General features: G+C 41.5%; 1 protein-coding gene across 2 annotated transcripts; it reads right to left on the reverse strand.

Annotated features, from left to right (window-relative positions):
* Positions 1–5,283: 5,283 nt before the first annotated feature.
* kcnj3a (potassium inwardly rectifying channel subfamily J member 3a) lies at positions 5,284–23,920 on the reverse strand. 2 transcript variants are annotated; one of them, XM_037488877.2, is made up of 3 exons: positions 22,235–23,917; positions 21,128–21,344; positions 5,284–7,167 (listed from the first exon to the last, which is right to left on the reverse strand). In XM_037488877.2, exons 1-3 carry the CDS (start codon positions 22,910–22,912, stop codon positions 6,572–6,574), a joined length of 1,491 nt encoding a protein of 496 aa, XP_037344774.1. In that variant the 5' UTR covers positions 22,913–23,917; the 3' UTR covers positions 5,284–6,571. The 2 variants fall into 2 exon arrangements, with proteins under 2 accessions (XP_037344774.1, XP_037344776.1); XM_037488879.2 differs by lacking the exons at positions 5,284–7,167; positions 21,128–21,344 and adding an exon at positions 21,351–22,146 and having other exon boundaries at positions 22,235–23,920.

Raw genomic sequence — 23,920 nt, forward strand, 5'->3', positions numbered from 1 at the left:
TAAGAAGTATATAGCCAAGTGTGATATCTGCAGATCGATGGACAATAAACAACAAAAAGAAACACTAATGTCACATGAAGTTCCAAGCAGGCCATGGGCGAAGGTGGGCACGGATCTGTTTGTGTTTGACAACAAGGACTATCTCATCACTGTGGATTATTTATCAAACTTTTGGGAAATAGACTACCTGGCGGATACCAAATCCACCACAGTGATAAAGAAACTGAAAGCTCATTTTGCCCGCCAAGGCATTCCGGATTCAGTGATGTCAGACAACGGCCCACAATACGCGTCCCAGGACTTCCAAAAATTTGCCAAGCAGTGGGGATTTCAGCATGTGACCTCGTCACCTGGCTACCCACAGAGCAATGGCAAAGCCGAATCAGCTGTCAAGACGGCAAAAAGACTTCTTATGAAGGCCAAAGCGGCTGGACAGGATCCTTATCTTGCAATTCTTGACCACCGCAACACACCGTCGCAGGGCCTGGATAGTAGCCCAGCACAGCGACTACTCAGCCGCCGTACCAAAACACTGCTGCCAACGAAAGCAACCCTGCTCAGGCCAGAAGTTGTTCAGGTCAGCCAGAAGCTGAAGAACATGCAGCAATGTCAGAGTACATACTATGACAGATCAGCTAGAGACTTGGACACTCTTGCCACGGGTGACTGTGTGAGGATACAGCCACTCCCACCACATGCTGTCTGGAGATTAGGCAGGGTGCTGAAGCCAGTTGATGGGAGGTCCTATGAGGTTCAATTGCACTCTGGAAGTGTCATTAGGAGAAATCGCAGACACCTCAGGCGTGCACCTGGTGTGACCTTTAGTGACCCTCTCGATATGGAGATCAGCATCCCCAGTCAGCCACAGGCTGTGAGAGATGAACCTGCAGAGTCTGTTCCTGTCCCTCACAGCGTCGCAGCAGAACAAACACCCAGAGACACTGGTGGCGGAGACACACCTGTCACGACCAGAGCCGGTCGCACAGTGGTGCAGCCACGGCGATATAAGGACTGTGTGGTATCATGCAGATAAAGGCTGATGTTTACATGCACCTGGCACTGAAAAGTGAACAAGCGCAAAAGTTATGGTTTATTGGATGTTGATGTGATCATTTGCACGTTTCAAGTTCCTAGCGAATGTTTGAATGTTATCTCACTGCGAAATTGGTGATGCTGTGTTTTCAGTCTTATTATAGGCTATGTTCATCAGTTGCTGAGAGAAGATTTTGATTGATGAGCATATTGAATTGTTTTTGATTTAGCAATAAGCAGTGTTAGTATCATAATTTTGTTATTAGCCACAGTCAAATTTTGAGCTAACAGGTCTAACTTTCAAAAGAGAAAGGATGTAACAATAGGAACTATAGTTAGGAACCATTGTTTAGTTCCGTGGGTCACACGGACTATTGTTGTTGAGACACCGCCTGTGTAACCAGACCGAGCACGATGTACCATACACGCTAAGTTAAGATATTAAAGTTTATAACCCAGTGGGGTGAAACTAAGAAGAGTGTACCATTATTTGTGACGAAGTACCACGCTATAACACCCTGGAAGTAAACTAATAATAGAATTCCTTTTAGGATTTCCGAATGTGGTTGGATGCATTGATGGCACACATATTCCCATCATTGCACCTTCCGAAAATGAAGCGGACTATGTCAACAGGAGGTCCATCCACAGTATTAATGTGCAGGATTGCACCTACATGAAAATTAAAATTAGGTTGAATAACACACTGTTCTTCCAGTTTCACTTCTGATATTATAACAGTTGGGCAAGTCACTTATATTACTAACTACAACTGGCTTCTTCAACAGTGTAATTAGATTAATGTAATAATGACTATCTCTAGAAAGTATTGGTCTACTTATTACTAATTACTTTCTAAATCCCATATCAACTTCAACCACTTGAACAATACAAGGAGAGACAAGAAACTGCACTTTTAATGCTTTCAAATAAACATTATACAATTGCATGAACTATTCTTGAAAAAATATATCTTTTAAATTTGATGTTAAATCCACTATTGTTTTATACAGAATTGCTTTATAGTTTATGCAGCATTAAATGCAATTACATCAGATTTTACTTTAAATTACGGAATTAAATTAGTTTTTAGATTACATAGAAATTAATTACACACAACACTGTATAACAGTAATTCAAATGTAAACTTACGCATTGACTCGAGCAGCTATTTTCTCCCAAGCTAACTCTCTGTCCTTCGCCGCTGCAGCCGTGTTGCTTTTTTTTAAAAATATATGTTCGTACTCTCCATATGCTTGCATAAGCACATCCAGTTCTGCTGGTGAAAAATATGAAGACCTCTTTTTGTCTGGCGCTGTTGCCATGGTGACTCGTAATATCTGCGCTCCATTGATAATGGCTTTTTATAGTTGTGGTGCACGCGCTTAACTCAGAGTAGGTCAACTCAGAGTTGATTGAACTAACTCATTTCAGCTGTTCTGTAACCGAAAACTCAGAGTTTCCCATCTCAGGGTAAGTCAACTCAGAGTTCAAGTTTTAACTCAGAGTTGGTTGAACCTCCTTATTGAAACAGGCCCCTGATCAGGGGTATTTCATGCATTTCCCACCGCCAGCTTTTCTCTACATGTGAAACCGTTTAAAAGGACACTTTGGTTCTTCCACATGCCTGACGTTGCCCTCAGCAGATTCTTTTTGAGCACAAACCAACTATAAAGCTGTAAGCCCCAAGCAAAAAGGCAGTATCCTTCCCACCAGGTGATCCATGTGGAAAATGTAGAAAAAAGAACTAACTGTTTATTTTTGTCCCTGCATTGCAGTGCATACGTACACAAACACATCCAGCATCAACACACACAGACGTTTATTTAAATTGTCATTATATTCTGACACGAATCTCGTTGGCTTGCTGGTTAGCACATTGACAAGCAATGGAGATGACAGATGCTTTATTGTTTGCATTATTGATTAAGTTTCCGTTTTAACAGTACAAGGGGAAAACCTTTACGCACGTGCTGCAGAGTGCCGAGTGCAGACGTCAAGGACGGAGCTGCTGGCGCTAGTTGGTCATGAAGACGGATTAACAAAAACAAAACACCATCCGAAACGTACAAGGCCTCCAGTACCTCATTATTGTTGGGTTGGATAATCACTGTTAATGGGGAGGGGCTTAGAAAGCTGTCAAATGGACGGCTATAAAGCTCCAAATTAACATCCCCTAATACAATTCTGCAAATTGGATGTGGCATGCCGCAGCCGACTCATGGATTACATTTCACATGAGCGTAGAAAGAGGGAAATGCAGCGAAAACCACTGGAACTGTGAGAAGCTATTTGCCTTGTCCCTGCTGCGTGTCGTGGGCAACAAAGTCACCGGCGGGTTCCGACCCGCGTTGCGCCATCTTTCACAGGTGACGCATCGTAACCACCTGGACGCTGACACGCGGTGATGTGGTGACAGAAGTGATCCAACAGCCAGGTTGAAAAAACTCTCTGGTTCTCAGTTGTGACAACAAAGTAGATTGTTTTGCAAACGTCTACCTTGGAAAACTTCTTCAGTGTAAATTGTTTCATTTGTCCTGTAATCTGTGAGCGACACCAGCTGTTATTTTTCTTTCCTTCAGGATGGGTTTGTGTCAGATAAAATTTGTCTTGAAACCTGATTATGGAAATGATCAAAACATCCCTCATAGAATTACATTTTCTATGGAATTTTAACAAGATTTTAAACTCTGAATAACCCTTTTCTAGCCTCCTGCTACAATCCTCCCACAGTATCGACATCCAGTTGAGTCGTTCATTTTACTATTTCAAAACTATTTCTGTGGAGAGTCCCATCGGCCCCGCTGCTGAGACATCGTGTGACAGAAGAAAAAAGAATAGACAGCAATGATATCCTTGGTCGTAAGGGGCCATTTCTTTTCTGGCATAAAAATAACTGATTTATTATCGCCTTAAGGGATTTTTTAACCAAATCTCCAAGGAGAGAGGATAATACCATCAGCTGTTTTACTATTCTGAGCCAGGGAGTTCGTTTGAGGGATTCAGAAGAAAAGGTTTTCTTAAGATAACAACGTAATTAACCCATCTGCCTGTGATACATACAGCCGAACCACTGTCCTATCTCCACGAGTTCAGGTACCTCCTGAACCACGGTTATTATTTGACAGCAGAGAAGGGTGTGCTGTGAAATATGGCCAGCAGCAGTGATTACACGGCGTACGATCAGGACAATGAGAGCACGAGAGTAAAAGACTTCTCGCAGTTAAACTGGCGGCTCTGTTTGGATGTGGAATCCTTTATCTGGCACAGTTGTGGTCCAGATTTAGAAATAGATCACATCAGTTTTCAGCCCTGCGTGTGTTGTCAATAAGGCAAGATAAACATACAAAAATAGCAAAAAGGAATCCATCGGGAATGTTGTATCTCTTTGTTTGTGAAAAAAGGGTCTGCAGAGTGTTCCACAGGTTCTAGAGGGATGTGATCAGCTGCATCTCTGCTCATGACAATTTTGACAGTTTTTTTTCCCCAGATATCGAGGAGGCAAGAGCACATGTTCACTTCAGTCAGCATAGAAAATCATCATCATCCAAATATGTCATTTTTACTGGGGCCTTTTAACTTATCTTAGTAAATGGATAGAGTACATTTATATATCCTCAGAGGCGTTAACAAAGAAATACTTCAGGTTCTGGATTGTTGCCTTGTTTCTTTCCAGGATTTCTGATGCATTTTAAGATTGCATCAACCCCCTGCATGTACAATACAGCTGAAGCTACTGCTAACAGCTGCTCAGCTTAGGTTACAATTAGCACTAAACACAGCAGGAAAGCATCTGTAAGGCTCACTGGTTAAGATATTAAATTCAATTTAAATCAAAACAAAAAAATAATTCAAAATAATTTGCCATTTTACACTGGGTATGTGTTGCTTTAACACAAATGAATTGATTGGACAAGGTGTAAGGTGATATGTTTGTGAAAGATGGACTTTTTTTTACCAACTGGACAGAGCCAAGCTATCGGACGTACAGCCTTCATTCTGCGTGAAGCTAACCATCTGCTGGCTGTAGCTACATATTGTTATCTGACTCTGGGCCAGCAAACACATGAGTCAGAAATGCTTTAGTTGCCTGTGAGTTGAAAATGCGTTTTCTTTTGGCAAAGATCAGACGCGTGGCGCTTTGCGGTGAGGTAAACACGTTGCAGGTATTGTGTCATTTCGACCAACCCCTGTTATAAGTAATACAATTGTTTTACTGGGTAAAGCATGCATTACATCAAGTCCAAGTAGTAAGATGTTCAACAGTTAGGTTAGATGTTTATTCCTGAAGAGATTTGGTCATACAATGTCTGTGATGCATTTAGAGAATACCAGATGTCATGGCATGGATTCAGTAAACAGAGTGAATGTGGGACTGTGGCAGACCCCGTGGCTATATAAGGATTATAGTCATTATAATATTATTGCTTTAATCACAAAGGAGGCAAATTATGGGCCCTTAAGACAGGGGTTATGATTTCCTCAAGGGCCCAAACTCTAAATCTAACAAGTAACACCTAAGTTGAATACTAATTGAGTGTCTTGTGTGAACGATCACGCTGCTCTACCGTATGTTTATGTGTTTATATTGATTTTGTTATACGATGAAAGAAAGGAATCGCACAGGACAGACTTGCTGTCTGCGGTTGATTTATGAGAAAAATATTCCACCAATAATTTCTGATAACGCAGAGTATAATAAAATAATGGTTTTGTGCTTATCAAGTAAAAGTATTGACTCTTTCAACTTAAGTGTTACTTTAATAAGCAAGGGAAAATTGCGTGGCATTGTGCCCACTTCAGACAGGTCAAATGATGCCAATAATACATTTTTTTAATGCAAAATGCATCATCCAGCAACATATGCTGCATTTGATCAACTCATAAAGTCATAAAATCGCACATGGTAAAATAGTCTATATATGAAATACCAAAAGTCCTGCTGTAAACAGACATGAAAATGGAAACAAGGTAATATAATTAAGGCTAAACATCTTTGTCTATTACCTTTTTTATAGCAAAGTCAATAAGAGGAGCATGCAATCAACGTAACATTGCCACAATTTTACATTAAACGACAAAAGCAATCAACTCAAAGCAAATGTATGTGCCTTTTGTCACCACAAATTAGAACCATGTGATGCAGGTTTTCCTCGTTGTAAATCATATGGCTTTGTGCAATTTTTCACTGTCTGTAAAATCACAAATGTAATTGTTTTTGTAAAATAATATTTCAATAAATGTCATGCCAAAAAAGTTTGAGATTCTGCTCGACATGCGTTGTTTCTTACATGCCAGTTTGTGCTAATTGTACATCATCCCTAAAAAATATATCAGAGGTCTTTCATAGCATGTACACTCACATCCAGGGACAAATGTGCTCATCTCCATCACCCTACTTTATATAAGGTGCATTTGCACATTTTCCGACATTTCTTTTCATATAAGAATATTGTCCATTAATAAATTAGGGATAGTACAAGGACTTCAGGGAAGGGAAACGAGGGTGGGTGGCATCAGGTGAAACAGCCCGCCTGCTTTATGTGAAGCGATCTGAATTCATCTTTCTCAGTTTGGGTGGCAGGTGTCCGTCCATCCTGCCCCCTCCCCCACCAGCCATTCGCTGCAGTTTGGGAGGTAAGTCAGCCACGGACTTACTCATGGGCTCCGAGCCGATCTTGGAGGTTTTACCCGTCAGCTTATCATCGGAGACGCCCGGAACGGAGCTGATTCGCTGCAGCTTCATGGGCAGGTCCCCGAAGTTGTAAGTCATCTCGGAGGTGGTGGAGCTCATCCTTAGGAGCTTCTTGGGCAGACCTTCCCGCCCCGTGATCTTCTGCAGCTTGGTGGGCAGTTTGGTGGTGCTGTCATTGTCCTCTAGGGGCTCCAGGCAGTCCAGAGAGCTGTTCTTGTCCCCGCTGTTGCACAGGGAAGGAGCCATGAGGGGGGAGGAGAGAAGCAGAGCCTCCTCCTGCTCCTTCACGCTGTATGGAGGGGTGGGCACCTCGAATGTGGCGTGGAACTGAGAGTAGTCCACCTTAAAAAAGCCTTCCTCCAGGGAGATAACTGGGAAGAAGCGATGTCCCCACAGAACCTCGTCCTCGGTGTAAGACGTCCTCGCTTGGCAAGTCATCCCTGTTGAAAAGACACATTAGAAGATGAGACCATTGCGTGGATGAATTGTCAGATTTTCTCCTACAGGAGCCTTTTGAGGCCTCAACAACGATGGTAAATTATGTGTCAATCTTGGCACAGATCGACGAAATTAAATTTACCAGGATTTCACCCATTTCTCATCACAAATCAACCAATATAGCAAGCAAAAGTGCCTCAATAAATAAGCACTTAATGTATTTATTGCTATTTATTTTTAATTTCATGAAAGGTAGTTACATTTCCTCTGTTCTACAGCTTTTAGTCATTTTTCAAAGACATAATTGATATGGTAATTCCTCCAATGTATTCAAAAATGTAATTGAACTGAGTCGACCGTCCCCGCCAATCACAATATACCATCCAGCTATTGGAGTTGGTATCTTAACCGACCGACCCATCAAGTCAGTGCTTCTAATGAAAAACACAGGTCTTCCCCACATCAGCCGTTATGCTACAGCACAGTTCAGTCCGCACCTTCAGCTTGGCTGGTAGCCACAAGAGATGGAGGATTAAGATAATCAAATTGCTGGATACCACGAGGAAACGGCTGCAGGCAAAGGCTTCTGTAGATCACACAACATTTTCTTTTGAGCTTTCTCAGACAAGAAAAAGAACCCAATTAAATCCAAAACACAAAATAGCAACAGGAAGTATCTGTTACATAACATTGTTCAGCTCGAGAGAGAAGCCATCGTGAGTCAAACAATTTAGTTAAAAGGGTTGATTTCTCTCATTGGCAACTACAAATTAAAAAGAGATATCCTATTTAGCATTTTCTGGGTTTGTGTGTGTACCCAGAATATTAAATTCAGTGCAACATACAAGTGAATGATGAACTTTAAATAAATGTTCTCTTAGAGGAGAATCTTAACTAAATCCCTTCATAAAACTCCACTTATGTCTTTGGGAAGCAAATAATGCGATTAGTCAAATAACGAGCTTTAGATAAAGGATCGACAAAAAAAGTTATTGTATGCATATTAGTGATTACCCATCACCACTCTTTAGCAGCTGCTTGTACATAATTATCATTACATCACGCTACCCTGCTCACAGCAAAGCGCCATCGATCTTGGCAGAGTCAATACTCCGAAGAAGGCACAACTTTCCGTCCTTACTGAAAGTGAGAACCACAAATCTATAATTAGCTTCACACTTTAAATACAATACAAAATTGATTATATCATTCCCAAAAGCCCTTATTTTGGCGTAGAGGAATATCAAACATTTTTATTACCAGCTTAATATATCGTTATGGCAACGTCGGTTGGCTGAAAACTAGGATGAGGCGCTCGCTCACAGTCAGACGCCGCTGCTGATTGTGAAGATTGTCATCATCGAAAACTGGAGGCATCTGTGATTCCACCCTATTCCCAAGGTCATGAAATAATTCGCTGATAGCGACTCGGTACACAATCGCAGATGTGCAAGAGACTGAGCATCAAGTGCGTTCTGGGTAAGCGCAGTATTACTTCTGCACTGTTGCTTCTCAGTCCCGGAGCCTTTGGGCATATGGAAGCGTGTTGCAGTGAACAAGGCGCGCAAAGCTTATAAGAACTTTAGGACGTAAGCGATTGAGACTTAAGTTAGCTAAAACATAATCACCATTTGACACCATTAACAGGTTACATTTACTTATTATGGTGTAAAGTTTTGGTTTGGGCTACTTAACCGTCCACCAGTCAGTCAGTCATACCCGCTTTATTGAATAAGACAGTGATGCTGAAATGTTAACTGGACATACATTAAACAAAGGGATGGAACTTCAATAGGTACTTGTGCATAAGAAAGATGGTAACAAGCAAAATGACATTGTGCCTGAGGCTAAAGTTTGCTTTACTAATTCAAAAGACTTAAATAGCTTCATTTTACATCTATTAATAATGCTCCATTGTTCCTGCACATGGTGTAGGAGTTAGTGCAAGCACTCTGTCTCTGGAAAAAGACATGGACCCTGGTGTCCCTCTCCATCCTGTCTCCCCTCCTTTAGAGCCACTCAAGCCCAAAATCATTAGGAAGACATCTCCCTGATGTGGATGCTCTCATTAGCTAGACCGTCTTCAAAAACTAACAAAGGCACTACACTAAATTATGGTTGTTGATATGCACTTCATTCCCATACATTATTCAGGAGCCGATGCCTGAGCCGTCGCATAATCACAGACATGGTTGCATGACACATGTGCAATTGTGTTGATAAAAAGAGCCGCTCTGCAAACACCTACATTCATATGGCATGCAGAAAAACAGATGCGGCAACGATAGCGAACTGTGTGCCTCAACTTTTACTCGGGCCATGACACAGTTGAAAACGGGACATAAATGGGGGGGATAAATCGTTGACAGAGACCTTGAGATCAAACAGGGCACAGTTTTACAGCGACACAAAACATTGAAACCAGATTAATGTATAAATGATCCAGTAAACTGAATGTAATTCCTAAAAATAGGAACCGAGTCAAATGAGAACACCCATATCGGTGTGTTTTTTTTGTGTGACTGGCAACAGGCTTATGTAACTGAAAAATACACGCCTGCCCAGGACTCAGTGTTTCTATGGAAACAAAACTGTAGGAATGTGTGCATGCGACAGCCATAAGCCTCTTCACCGCTGAGTTTGGTCAAAGGTAACAGTGACCAAACAAAACAAAAGTCTCTCTCGTTGCGATCAGATCCAAACTCTACTAAGGGACGGGTGAAATGGTTTCGCTGTCTCTGAAACCTGAACTTTTACAACACGAGAGGTCAATCACACACTGACTTTTCATCAGGGAAGCATAGAACAATTTCTTCCTTTGTCATCTCTCATGTTGTTTTCAAGCTGACCATTGGTCACGGCACCACGTTTTATACAACCCGAGCATTGTGTCGTAAACACACATTGCAAGGGAGAAAAAAGGATTCCTATCCCGGTGCTGCTGTGTGCTGCACAAAACTTAAGGACATTACGGATAAGATGTGCGGTGTGCAGTGTTTTCACAGCCAGTTTGAGGTGTTGGTAACATCAGTTAACATCAACAAAACAAACAGCACACACAGCTCCAGTTACACGCTTTCCATACTGTATCGGTACGCCTGGTTTCATCTTTTTAGATCTTTTATAATGTTTCTGCAATATCCAGTAAAATAGCAAATAATGATATTAATATACTGGCCTGAAATGAAATTGTTACTTCAATGATTATACTTTATTTCTTACTAATCTTTCAAGACAATTACCTCAGATCAACTTGTCTTTATTGGCTTTAATCCCCTTATTTTCCCTTAAAAGATTAGATTAAATTAATCGGGAATATTTTGGATGATTGGTTGATCTTTTTATTTTGTAACCAAAATTCTTAACATAATTATGTTTTACGGTATTTATTTTAAAGAGACTATTTAAAGCTGTAACCTTATTTGTAGTGAGATTTATTTAAAAAAAATTATGATATTATTATATCATTTTATAATTCATAAAAAAGTTAATCAAACATGATCATTGAGACAAATTGTACAGCACCACAACCCTCAATCAACACAGAGGTTAAACCAAAAACAATCAACACATATAACCACACATTTATTATTTTTTGTCTACCCATAAACAATAAAGAAATGCAGTTAAACTCCACAAGCTTTTTTTCAGGGAAAGAGAAGGGCTGAAGAGGGAAAAACGTTGTTGGAAGCGATGGAGGCAATTCCTCATTCAACCCATTAGGAGACAAATTAGAACGTCTATGGGTTTACTACAGTTCTCAGTAAATGGTTATCCGGTTCCCTTTGTGACTCATTAAAAGTCAATACCAATACATTTGAAATCAAACGGAGGGCCTCCTCTCAATAAAGTGACGCACAATAAAAAAAAATGGTAACACCTCAAGTAAACAGCAATGTTCTGGTTTGCTTTATTACACAGGTTACATGGTCAAAAAATTAGAATAAATCAATTCTACAATTGCATCACTGTGATAGAAGTAGGTGAGTTTATTTGAAGGCCCACTTGAAAGCATTACCTGTTATCAGTCCCTTTGTTGCACAATAATCAAAGAAGACAAATGGTGGAAGAAAATAAAAAACTACTGTCAAAGGAAAATCTTGCAGTAAAAAATGACTTTATGTTTAAGTTAACAAAGAGGTTTAAGAGTAAGTGATCCGACAGAAAGAGGCTGTCTAAGGCAGTTCCCTCCAACCCTGAAGAGCTATTTTTAGAGAAGGTAAAGCAACTTTATGTTTTCATCTTTCTCATCAATCATGTCTAGCAGCAGCATCAGCAGTGAAACAGCTCCAACAAAATAAACAACTGCAAAGTGCACTATCTGCACCAAACAGCTGATGGACATGATTAGCAGCTGGGGAACATAGTGCAGCATTTAGCATTTAAAGCACCATGCACACATTTCCCTGTCTCCTCCAGAGTCACTGTGGCCAGAAACACAACTATGATAGCATGTTAATGTTGCTCTAAACCTTCTTTAGATCAATCAGCCAAGGTGTTTTCACATATTTACCATTTATAAATGGTTTGGTCAACCTGTCACACACTGCAGGTCTTCATTTTATATTCTATTTCTGACATAAAATTAGTTTTTTGTCTGTTAGTAAGAATATTTTATCTTCACAAGAGAAAACCTTCAGATGGATTAATGTTCCTCATCTCATCTAATGATTTTGTATTTATTCATGGCAATTACATATGAAAAAAATAAGGGAAATAACAATTGCAATACAATTATGAATAACTAACGAACCTCCAATTTGCACAAACAAATCAATATGCATCAAATAATAATTAATAAAAAAGAAAAGATGTGTATCAGCCTCACAGTTAGAAAAGAAATCATGCAAAACTGCTAATAACGTGACATATCAAGAGCTGCTCTATGAGTTCTCCTTCCATTTATTTCATAAATATGATTTCAGTATAACGGTTGGGACGATCTGAGTGACTCCCCAGTGCCAATTTTAATCCTCGACAAGTGTGAAATCCCATCGCTGAAGTTCACCAGGCAGTTTACTGCCTTCAAACTGTATGCAATAACCAAGTGACAGCATGAGCAGCATTAGAATAATCCTCTGCTGAATCCACAAATCTATGAAAAAAAGAAAAAGGTCCACGCCATTGGAGCTAACTTCAGAGGGGAAAGGACAAAACATGCTCTGCAACAATGTGTGATATTTTTCTGCCATCTCTGCGCCAATTACATTGTGAAAAATCATACTTTTTTTTTTTTAAATGAAGGACATGGACTAGGATGTTTGTCTACTGATTAAAGGTGATCCATCTGCACCTTACAGGTTTAACCAATATTTCATAGACTTCTATCTTATTCCCTTATGGACCGAAAAAGAGGAAAATAGGCAAGAAGTGAGGAGAATAAACTTTGAGCTTAAGATGCCCAAAAATGATCTCAGCTTGAGACTCTAAATAAAACCACTTTCCTTTGATGACACGGAGCCGATTGCTTTCCAGGTCCAACAAAGTGAAGCCAGCGGAGTGACAGCGGAGATAAAATGGGTTCTTTGGGGATAAAAGAACGCTGTAAACTCTAAGGCAGCCTGCCAGTGTTTCTTGATGGTAGCTAAAAAGAAAACTAGCCTAAGTGGTATTCACTGACTGAAGCCTAAAAATAAGCGCATTCAGGTTGGAGGAGGATCAAATGCGTTTAGTGCCTGACTCGATCCAATTGCCAGCTGCTGATCTGCACTTGACACCGTGAGGACAGAGAAGAGTCAAGGGCCGGACCTGAGAGCAGATATCTATTTATTGCTGTTCTGTCACACCATGTTGGCAGTAACAAGCTATCAAGCTTTTCCTTTTTTCCTTAAAATGGTACTATTACATGATTCAATAAAGGACGAGTGAGTCGAGCAAGCAAGCGATGGTAGAAATGAAAGCTCATTCAAATGACGACTCAGTTTGAACTGCTGAAATGCAAAATCACTGAAAAAAGGAAGATGGACGTCAACACGTTCTTCGCGACCCTTTTTTTGTGACATAATCACAAATAACCTTTGTCGCTTTCTGTTTTCCTCTAATTATTTCACTCAAGTCACCCAAAACGGTCACGCACATACACACACACACGCACTCACACACACAAACACACACGTCTTGCTTTGCTGTCAGCAAAGTCACCCGACAGTCACACTGTGGAAAGTGTTGTGTATGAGAAAAACGCCAGCACAAACAAGCATGTCCTTTCCGGATGCTACACACACACACAGAGCACCGCCACACAACACTGTCCACGACTCATCCCGCTCGCATTGTCAGCCACTCGCTGCAGCCAAGGGTGTCCACAAAATGCCTTTACTGCAACGCTGGATCGTGAGGAGCAGCAATTCATTTAAGACAATTATCCAGTTCTTCACATTGCAAAACAATTCCCCTTTGTCTTGTTTCAGGATCTGTGCAACAACATATTAAGCTGCTGCGCTGAATGCGGTAGTAAAATGCTGGAGGAGAATACGAGGGTGCTGGGTGGTGCATCTAAGCTCAGTGAAGAGAGGAACATTCAAAGCGTTCGTCTGAACACGACGGTTCTCAGTTTGGCTTTTCACTGACTCTCTTTAACGTTGTGTTACGAAAGGCTAGAACAATAACTGCATGTAATGGGGTACAAAAATAATCAAATTGTACGTCTGATCGTCTGTTTCTATGGTGACCACCATCAAGCGGTGTGGAGAAATCCGCATGCATTCAGTGACCTGTTTTTCACAGTTTGACTTTTTCAAAAATGTAAATAAGTGCCCTCCCTCTGTTAAATACTGTTTTCCAACGTGATCCATTTGTGAAGGTGGCTTTGAGTTGTTTGCAGCTCTGATGTTTATCCCACATACGGACCGGCTGAGCAGTGAGAGCGAGGAGGGAGCTGATGGAGGGAAAAAGGCAGGGGAAGCGCACTGCCGTGGGGGGAGGGGAGAGCCTGGATGCTGAGGCAACTGCGCGGGTGTGGAGGCTGTTTGGAAAGGGAAAGAAACCGGAGCAGGGGCTGGCAACCATCTCCACACAAGGTGGGATGTCAGGCCGGCTCCAGGAACATATGGCGGGAGGCCGTTACCCTCAGCCAGGAGAGCGCATGTTACCAAGGCAATCTCAGTGCGAGCGGCTCGAGCACGACGGCGATCGATGGGTTTCCGTCGGGCCAAGCGGCCACCGTCGGTCATACAGGACGATCCCATGGCATCCAAACCACGTGAACAACGCTCTCTTCATGTTGCACAGAGTGCAGGGATTATCGGGAAAAGAGCATTTTCTCTCCTTGAAACCCGACTGAGTGATTGAGAGCTCTAATCTCGTATTGATCACAGCTATTAAATCTACTTAAGGCATGAAGAGGAGTTAGAGATGAAAGGGGAACACAATGGAGGTTTTAAGCCTCAAGAAATCTCAGACTTTGGTGGTGCTAAAGAGGAGTGACTCTCTCTTGTTCTACCAAGTCTGTCGTTACTCGAGTGGGAGACCAAATCAATCCAAACAAGAGAATGTCTGAGTGAAAAAAAAAAAAACAGAAAGAGAGTCCCAGAGGGGGTGGGGAGACCTGTCTTGCTCGAAGACAGGTCTTAGGAAAAACATGTTAATGTGGCTCAGTGTTTCCGTGTTTGATTGATTCACCTGCACTTAAGGGATGTTCGCAGCCCAACCAATCAATGCTGCCGGTGTCCAAACACTGCAAGTGCATCACAACCTTCTCCGTGACCTCTTAGGCAAGTGGAACCACAATTTTGTGCCTGTTACGTCCATGAAACACTATTGTCTCGAGTGTCCATCCTCCATATAGAAAGTGGCTAATATCAAGGTGTCCAGTAATTGTTGTCAATCACCAAAAAATAGTGCAAGTATTCTAAGATACAGACCACCAGGACCTAGTCAATCGTCAACAAGACTGAGGCAATTATTGGTGAATGCATTTCTGGTGATTTGGTCACCTCAGTTCAGCTCAGGTCCGCTATCACACCTCCTATGCAAGTGATTTATTGCCTTCTAACACAGACTTGACAAATCCCTAAAGACACAATTAGCTTTTCCCCCCTTTGGGAAGCCAGCACAGTTCATCTAAAGGGGATAATGAATCGAGGATGTCGTCGCCGGTTCGCTGCAATGCTCGTTACGTGGAGTTCATTCGCAGTGCAATTATTGTATTTACAGTAGACATAAGAGGTTCATGTCACAGATGCGTTCCTAGAATACCCTTGTTTGTTTATCTCACATTAGTGAAGCTAATTACAGCCTCGTTCAAAGCAGCATGCAAGCTGCCCTTGTACTGAGTGTAATGAGTTGGTCAGCAGATGCCTACGGGGCATGGACCAAATATCATAAACACTTTTATTAAGTCATCAAATCCAAACAGCGATCTGTGTGAAGCTAAAGTTCAGTACATTTTTAGACTTGTGTATTTTGTATATTATCCCGTTGTTATAATGAACTAAAATATCCTAAAAATCCTATTATAATAGATTTCTTTTGATTATAATGATCTTCATATTTCCGCAACATTTTCTTTGCTAGTCTTGTTTTGTAATCAAGTCTCAAGTTTTGGGGGATTTGGTCCTCGACCACGTCTAGAATAAAACCCATCTGACTTTGACATCTGTTTCCCCTGAATTGTGCACTCGAGTCCTCCGGTTGCTATCCATGACATCTGTGATGCGTTAAAGGACTACAATACTATCTTGTGTAAAAACACAGTGGTGGAAGAAGTAAAAGCAGCATAACGTAAATAAGTCTTGGAATTGGCACATTGTTTGCAGGAGGATAAAGCAGGGATAACATTGTGTTGAGGTCCACCCGCTATGCAACGGAGCTAACATTATCCATGTTTGTCACGCCGAAACCTTCCGGACAGATTTTTTTTTTTTTTAAATGGACCAAGCGCATGAGATTCTAACAAGTGAGCTGTGAGGTATTCAAATGGGGCTCCTCGGTGCACAGGTGGAACTCGGCAGGGACAAACACTTCTCTCCTGGGTTCTCACCCCGAGCACATTAGATTTAATTGGGTCTCACCTGATCTGCAGCCTCAGCGTCCCCGCTCCCAGCGCTTTGACCGGCGGGGGCCGCCACGGCCGCCGGCCCGCACCCGGGGAAGGGAGGATAAGCTCGCCGAGGACCAGCTCAGCGTAATGGCTCAGAACGAATTACAGTCAGTTCCTCCAGAGGACGGCAAAGTCTTGGCTCATATGCGGGTTTTCACCGTCTACTTGAGCCCTGGAGCTCTCGACGTCAGGCGACCCCAGACCTCCTGGGGCGAGGACCTCCCACTCGTACGGTTGAAACTATTAGGCCGGCAGTGCATTACAACGTTCTCCATTTTCATTTCAATTTCTGTGACTGATGGTAAAACGCAGAGCAGACCACGACATCGTCCTCGCTGCTAATCGGGGGCAATAGGCGGCTTAAATGAATTATCCCAACTGGGGGGCCCAGAGAAATTATTATTCCTAATTTAATTTCTAAATATACACTTCCTGTGTATTTGTTGCAAAAGGGTTTCTTAATTAGCTATGCTGATTATCATCAAACAAACGTATTGTTAGGTCAGGTAATTACTTTTTTAATTAATGAATATGTTTGATTTTATATTAATTCAGCTCCGTCAAAGCACATCAGGTCAAATATTTGTAGTTGTTTTGTTTCTTGAAACTGTGATGCTACACAGGTCTAAACACTGAATTTTTCGAAAAATAAAGTGATACAATTTTAAATACCGAGCATACAGGAAGGCGATTCATTATTCCAAGCTGTTTTTTCGAGTCACAAACTGCATTTATGCACACATGAATAAACATTACCAGTTGATCCAGTCTATAAGCAACTAACCCCCTGCCGCCCACACTCATTTTAAAATGAGCAGATAGCTGGGATATTCTATTTTGTATTCCATAACACCTTGTAGCAGGATGAAAAAGAGTGGGCTGATAGAAATAGAAAGAAAAAAAATCCAAATCAAGACTTTATCGAAGAGAAGAGACTTTTTGACCTTTTAAAACATTTGCCTTAAAACCAAATCAAGAGATGAAGTTGGGCGCAGTGTTTCGTGTACATCAGACATTCAGTGGAAAAATAATTTAGAAACATGGGTATAATCAGTTAGTCCAGTAAACGAGTGCTCGCCTTCGGTACTAATGTGATGTGTCTCCAAAGGAGGGAAATGAAGTAATAGAACATGGCAGAATTTACCTTGAGGAAAACTGCGACACCTTTTTTGGAAACAAGACATATTTACAATGTTTTAAGCTAAATTAATTTAATGATGTAAATTCTGCAGGATTCAGATAGCTGAGTTGTGTAACAGCATCATGTACAAATCTGACACTGAAAATCATTACACTGATTGGTTTCATGGATGGAGGAACCTAAACGTCTGCTGCTGGCAGCTACAGTTAATTTTGGGTTCCCAAGAATCAGCTCCACTAATGAACAGATGGCCTCTGGCTTGGTTTTTAAGCCTTTGCAGTGTTGAACAGCATCACTGGTGTTAATGGGACACTTAACTAAACTTTGGATTTATTTTATGAAGTTAGTTCAGAATCAGATGTTCAGTGATATTTGCATTATAAATATATGTGGTACCTATTTAAGTATGAATAAATGAGAACTGGATTCCTTTCAGCTGGTTCACTGTGACTTTAAGTATTTCTTTCCAGCTGCTTTTATGCGCAAAATCCAAGCCAACAAAAATATTAGCAAAAATTCTAAAATTGCCATGAAGGAAAATGAAAAACAGCCTTGGTATGAATAGATTATGGCGTGCAATACATGAAGCATGTAACTTCAGGGTTGACTGAGCTTTGAATGTACTGCGATGACACATGAGTATATGGAACAATCAGAAATGCCATATTTCCATCTTGTATCCCACATTGTTGGCCATCATTTGAGGTTTGACTGTGGATCAGTCAAATACATAACATTCTGATAGCAACAAGCAAAACAATTAACTAACACCAACATTTATTTTGTTGTTTTCCTGAAAAAATCAATTTTCTGGGGGTTCCAATACCCATACTACCATACTATTTATTATGCAAAGTGAATATTTAAAAGCATAGAAGAATTGATTTTCTATGTTGATAAAAAATGTATGGTTAGGTTGCAAGTAAGAACCACATTAATAGAATGGTGTAAAAAATAATGCGTATCGTATAATAACTGAACGGAATATTGACTTTGACTGTTCAGCAGACTCGGCCATACAGCGAGTGAGCAGATGTAACTGCACTGCGGCCTCTGTGAGAATGTAGAAACACATTGTCCTACCATTAATGCTAGCAGTTACGACATTTTAATTTGTCTCTTTAGTCGTATTGATCATCCGTTTTTTACTGGGCCGCAGTCTGTTCCTTGTTATCCCCCTTTTGTTATCCACACACAGGCCTTGCCTGCAATGCACAAATAACGCAACTCAGCTTGGTGTTATCATGCCGAGACTCACGTCAACAACGTAACAAGCGGATAAGGCGCTCTCACACACAGAGCATTACATGCACATTTGCTTTGTAGCCAATGCCAGTGTATCTCTGTACTTGCCGGGGATTGATGTGGTTTGTGTTCCATTTATTGATTCCTATTGTGTCAGACATCATCCCCGTTAGGGCTGTTAACTCGACCAAAACGTGTTACTACAGGCCGGGTGTTTTTCAATTTTACTGTTATTGTATTTTGGGGGGAAGGCAGTTGTACAGTACAATAATTGCGACGTGATGTAGAGCCAAATCATCCACAGTGTTGCAACATATTCAGTGAGAAAACCCAAAACTCAATAACACCACAAAGCCACGACTGGCATTACTCCAGAAGAAAATCTGCTCTAGCAGACATCCTACATGGGCCATTTGGATGATGCAACTTACTCAGGTGGTGATCAAAAACACATTGGGCTCCTCTTCAAAGGGAATAACAAACAGCTCCTGCCTTTTTTTATACAATGTAGAGGTCCCAGCAGAATAGAACAATTCTATACACGTGTCTTTTTAAGACTTTTTACCAGTGAACAGAACTTACAAAACAGTCCATGATAAAAAAAGGGTATTGTGTCAAACAAAGCACACGCTGTTGTGTGTTATTTATCTGGTAGAAATGACACAAACGAAGGGATTGTGTGGCTTTTATCTGTAGTGAACTTGTGTTCCCGACACATAACAAAAAAGTGACAACAACAAAAACAAGCTAGATCTGGGGAGTTGGGCAGCTTCTTCACTAGTAAACACCAAGCCTCGTAAATAGTTCATCTTATTCCTACTCTGCTGTTACACCTGTGCTGGCGAGCTTTTCTCGGTACAGTAACGCCTTTGTGTGCTTTTCATATTTCAAAAGAGATTCTCTTTAATAAAAGACTGTGTTGTCAACAAAGACATTTCATTTAACGTGCAGCGTGTTTGCCTGTTTTATTACTGCAAAAGTGTTAGGATTCCTATAACATATAGGAATCAAAAAAAAAAAAAAAAAGTTTAGATGCAATGCTGCAGTCCTGAATACTCACGCCGAGGTTGCCATGGAAACAGAGTTACATTGGCCAGGAATGAAAGAGTCTGACAATTTAGACTTTCACTGTACATCAATTTTTAACCATGGATTGTTTTTACATCGGCCCTTTTCCCGACTTCACACAACCACAACTGTTTCGCCATGCAGCAGGTTCTGTGACGTGAACATGTGAGAATAACATTCCCAAACCAAAGAATTCAGTCAAAACCTTAAATTGAGACTATTAAAAAGCATACAGGAACATCTGCTGTCATACTACAAATACCTTCTAATATAGCAATGATTTATAAATATACAATAAATATTTCCATGCCTTCAAACCAGCCTTTACACAACAGCAATGTTTCGACGACTCTCATCAAAAATAAAAGTTTGAAACTAAATGCTTATTGGTAATTAAAGGGATAATCAACTGAGAGAATAAATCAACATGTCTGGTGTTTAAACAGTGAGCCTGTTTATGTTGGACATACAAAACCCTAAACCCAGTATGTAATCATACTCTAGTTATACTAGTCATACTAGTCATAGTCATACTTTAGTGTTTTACTAAATTACCTCGTCTAAGCACCATGTTTAAAAATATATCAAATCTCATCAGATTGACTTAAATGCTTCAGTCATAGACTGAAAAAACCCTTTGTCAAACTGCAGAATGACTTTAATGAAACTAAATGATTCAACCTACCTATTAGGAAATTAAGATCTCCGCTAATTGCTGTCTGCTGTGTCAAGTTTCGCTGTCACTTCTCCACATGCTGTTTTCTAGAAACGAGCGTATTACAACTGCTCCTCAGTTCACTCTATAATCCTAAAGGAGCTCCCCCAACACTATATCAGCTGTGTCAAATAACGCTTGAATTCAAAATGACCACACTGGAGGATTTTACTCGGGGCGTTACTCATCTTGTGGAAATGGAATTCCCTAATTCCAAAGGGACCTTAGAAAGCAAGTTATTATCCCCTCGAAGAAAAGCCACGAGGTAAGTGCTGCACAGCCCCAAAGGCACGGTAATGCAACTGGTTTCAGATGAGAAAAATAAAATGTATGTAACATTGACTCTGCTGGAGTTAGAAATGGTTCCACAGCCATTATGTGGCTTCAATCTCGGCTCTACTTTCTCCAGAAGTGGTTTTTAATGCATGGATTAAAAACTCGATGCATCTAACATAAAATGAGTCAACTACAATGCATAATGTCCACCACTGCCATATTCTCCATTTGTGTGCCACAGAAACAAAAATCAATAAAATGTAATGAAGGGGTCAGAATTGTGTCCATATGGATGTATTAACACCTATGATTGAGCCTAAATTGATCTAAAACCAATATTGCAGCACCTCCAACAATGTAGAGACAATAAATCATCTTATGATTCTGTGCATTTAGCCTGCAGCCTGCAAAACAATATTCTTTTCTTTTTTTTTCTATAGCTGGCCTACAAAATGCTACATTTTTGCTTTTACTCACCTGTAGTCTCTACTATTCCTTCAAGTATCACCACAATTTCAAACTGCTCCGTTTGCATGGATCTCTGGGAGAGGTCGTAGAAGGGGCTTTTGGTGTCAATCACATGGCAGATCGTGAGGGGCGAGACGAGGAAGAGCTGGTCTGCCCCAGTGCTGAAACCCACGTCCAACTCCAACTGATCCAGCGGAAGAAACTCACCCTCGGGCGTCTGGCGAGACTAAGGAAGCGTACAGGAAGAGACAGAGACAGAGATGTTGAGTGGGGGAAGGAAGGGGTTAGACAGACGTATCCACAGCACATCAGAGCCTTTGTTGGAGCGTTTCACAAAGCACACGAAATCAGAGCGACTAGTCAGCATATTAGAGAAATTGCTATACTATTCCTAAATGACATTGCCAAGAATATCCGAATTAGCATGTGATTTGATGGGTCACTTGGGACTTGAAATGTCTAATTTTCTCATGCAGATTAATCAAATCCTTTGGTTGGTATACTTTTATCTCTGTTGGTCTCACCTTCTGTGTCAGCTCATGGAAACTACAAATTCTGAAACTAAATGAATAATTTACAAAGACGGATATGATGCACTGGGGAAAACTGAGTTTATACTTACCTTAGACTTTAAGAGTCAGCATTGAATTAATTACATTATTACTCTAATCCTATTACATAATAATTGGTGGACATCTATATAGGAGCATTTCAAATTGTATATAGTTAACTAAGGACTTTAGTAAAGCCAGTCGGTGGATCGAGAGCTTGTGTTTAAGCCCCGCTGCACATTTATATAAGTTGTAAAACACTGCCTCTTTAAAACAGTTGAACAACATGTTCTTCTGAAGATCTGATGTAATGACAGGAAGGACTCAAACAAGCAAATGAAGTCTCGCTGGTTTATTTTTGCAAAGTAAGTCTCGGTGACTTATGGTCTATTTTGTCTTCATTCGCAACGCCGTAGTCATGACGCAATGTTAAGAGTGGGCTTGAATCTGTGTGTCGGCCTTTCAGCATCAGTTTTACTAAAAAGAAGAAAAAAAAGAAAGCATGGACTGAGCCAGGATGAACAAAGAGATCAGTCGATGGATCCCGACTGAACGTGTCACTTACTTTGAGTAATTTGCAGCGGATCTGTGCGGAGACCATATGGCTGTTACGCAGGTTGCCGACCCTGAACATGAGAGTTAGTTTTCCATCCCGCATAGAAATCACCGCGTGTTCACTGAACATCAACGTCTCGGCCCTTTTCTTGGGCTGAGACATCTTGATGAACATGCAGCCGATCAGAAAGGCATCGACGATTGATCCAAGGATCGACTGGAAAAGAAAGAGAATGATCCCCTCGGGGCATTTGTCCGTGATGTATCTGTAACCATATCCTATGGTGGCCTCGGTCTCTATGAAGAAGAGAAAGGCCGAGGGAAAGTTATAGACATTGGCCACACATGGCGTGTACTTGTCGTTGTGGGCTCTGTTGAGGTCTCCTCTGATGTACGCGATGCACCACCACATGGAGGCCATGAAGAGCCAAGCGACCGTGTAGGTGAGGATGAAGATGAATAGATTCCATCGCCATTTCAGATCTACTAGCGTCGTGAATAAGTCTGAGAGGTATCTACTGGTTTCACCCCCCAGGTTCCCGTGCTGGACGTTACATCGCCCGTTCTTGTCCACGAACCGCTGCCTCTTCCTCTTTTTCTCCGGGGGAGGCTGGCTGAATCCAGACCCGCTGGATGAGGTGGTCACTACCTGATAATCGTCCCCAAATTTCTTTCGAAGTGCAGACATACTACGATGACAGCAGCGAAAGGAGTAACAAAGGATTCAGTGGTATAGAAAAAAAATAAGAAGTCTGAGTGGTTGTTGCCGCAGTCGGTAATTCCCGTGCGCAATGTCTCCTCTTTGGAAAAATAAGGCGATAAAAGTGCACCGTGTTCCGCCCGGTTAGTCTTGCACGGTCCTCTTTCGCCACGCGCTACTGTCACTGCGCTCTACAGCCATGAACAACGAACGAGCAGTTTACAAACCCAAGAAGATAGGAGCCATATGAAGGAATATAAGCAACTCCTGGGATAAAGGATCCAAAACGCGCCAGCCACAGTCCAGGTTTTTTTTTTCTCCAGCTTTATCAGTTGCTGCGTCGTGGATTACTCATCGCCCGTGGAGGTTGGGGCTTTATCGACCGGTTCGAGGTTGTACTCAGAGAGTTAAGTTTTCATAGGAAAGTTCAAAATCCTTCCATCGTCCCAAAAACACCAATATCTCCGCGTAATTGGTCGCTGGGGAAGGTTTCCGCGCCGGAACGTCTCTGTGCGCGCTCGCGTCTGCGTTGGAGATGATCAGGTTTCCAGCGCTCCTTTTGTAATCTGTACGCATAAGAGACGAGTTGCATCCAAGCGTCTGAATGTAGAAGACGACGAGATGGAGGAAAAGAATCACTGTCCCACTGTCGTCATCTTTGGGTGCGCGCATCGACGCTGCTTAGCGGGCTCTTTATGGGCACCTTTTCCCCTCTCAGAGAAATGTCGAATGGATTCTCATGGTTCTGCGGTAGACATCCAGCAGACGCTGTTTTGGCCGCTTCGATCCGTCTTTCCCGTCGATTTCCCTGCGCGGATCCTGCGCACTTTCCACAAGCTCCAGTGGTACACTCGCTGTTGCCTAGTGGTACTACAAAGAAGGGACCATTCGGAGGAGGCGGGAAGAGTGTTCGCCGGATTTGACTTTTCTTTTTTTTCAAGTGATCAAATCAAATGTGTGAAACTGCAGCTGAGAGGTCATGACGACTTTCCAATG

Source organism: Pungitius pungitius, chromosome 10, assembly GCF_949316345.1.
Source record: "Pungitius pungitius chromosome 10, fPunPun2.1, whole genome shotgun sequence".
In the NCBI taxonomy this organism is placed as follows: domain Eukaryota; kingdom Metazoa; phylum Chordata; class Actinopteri; order Perciformes; family Gasterosteidae; genus Pungitius; species Pungitius pungitius.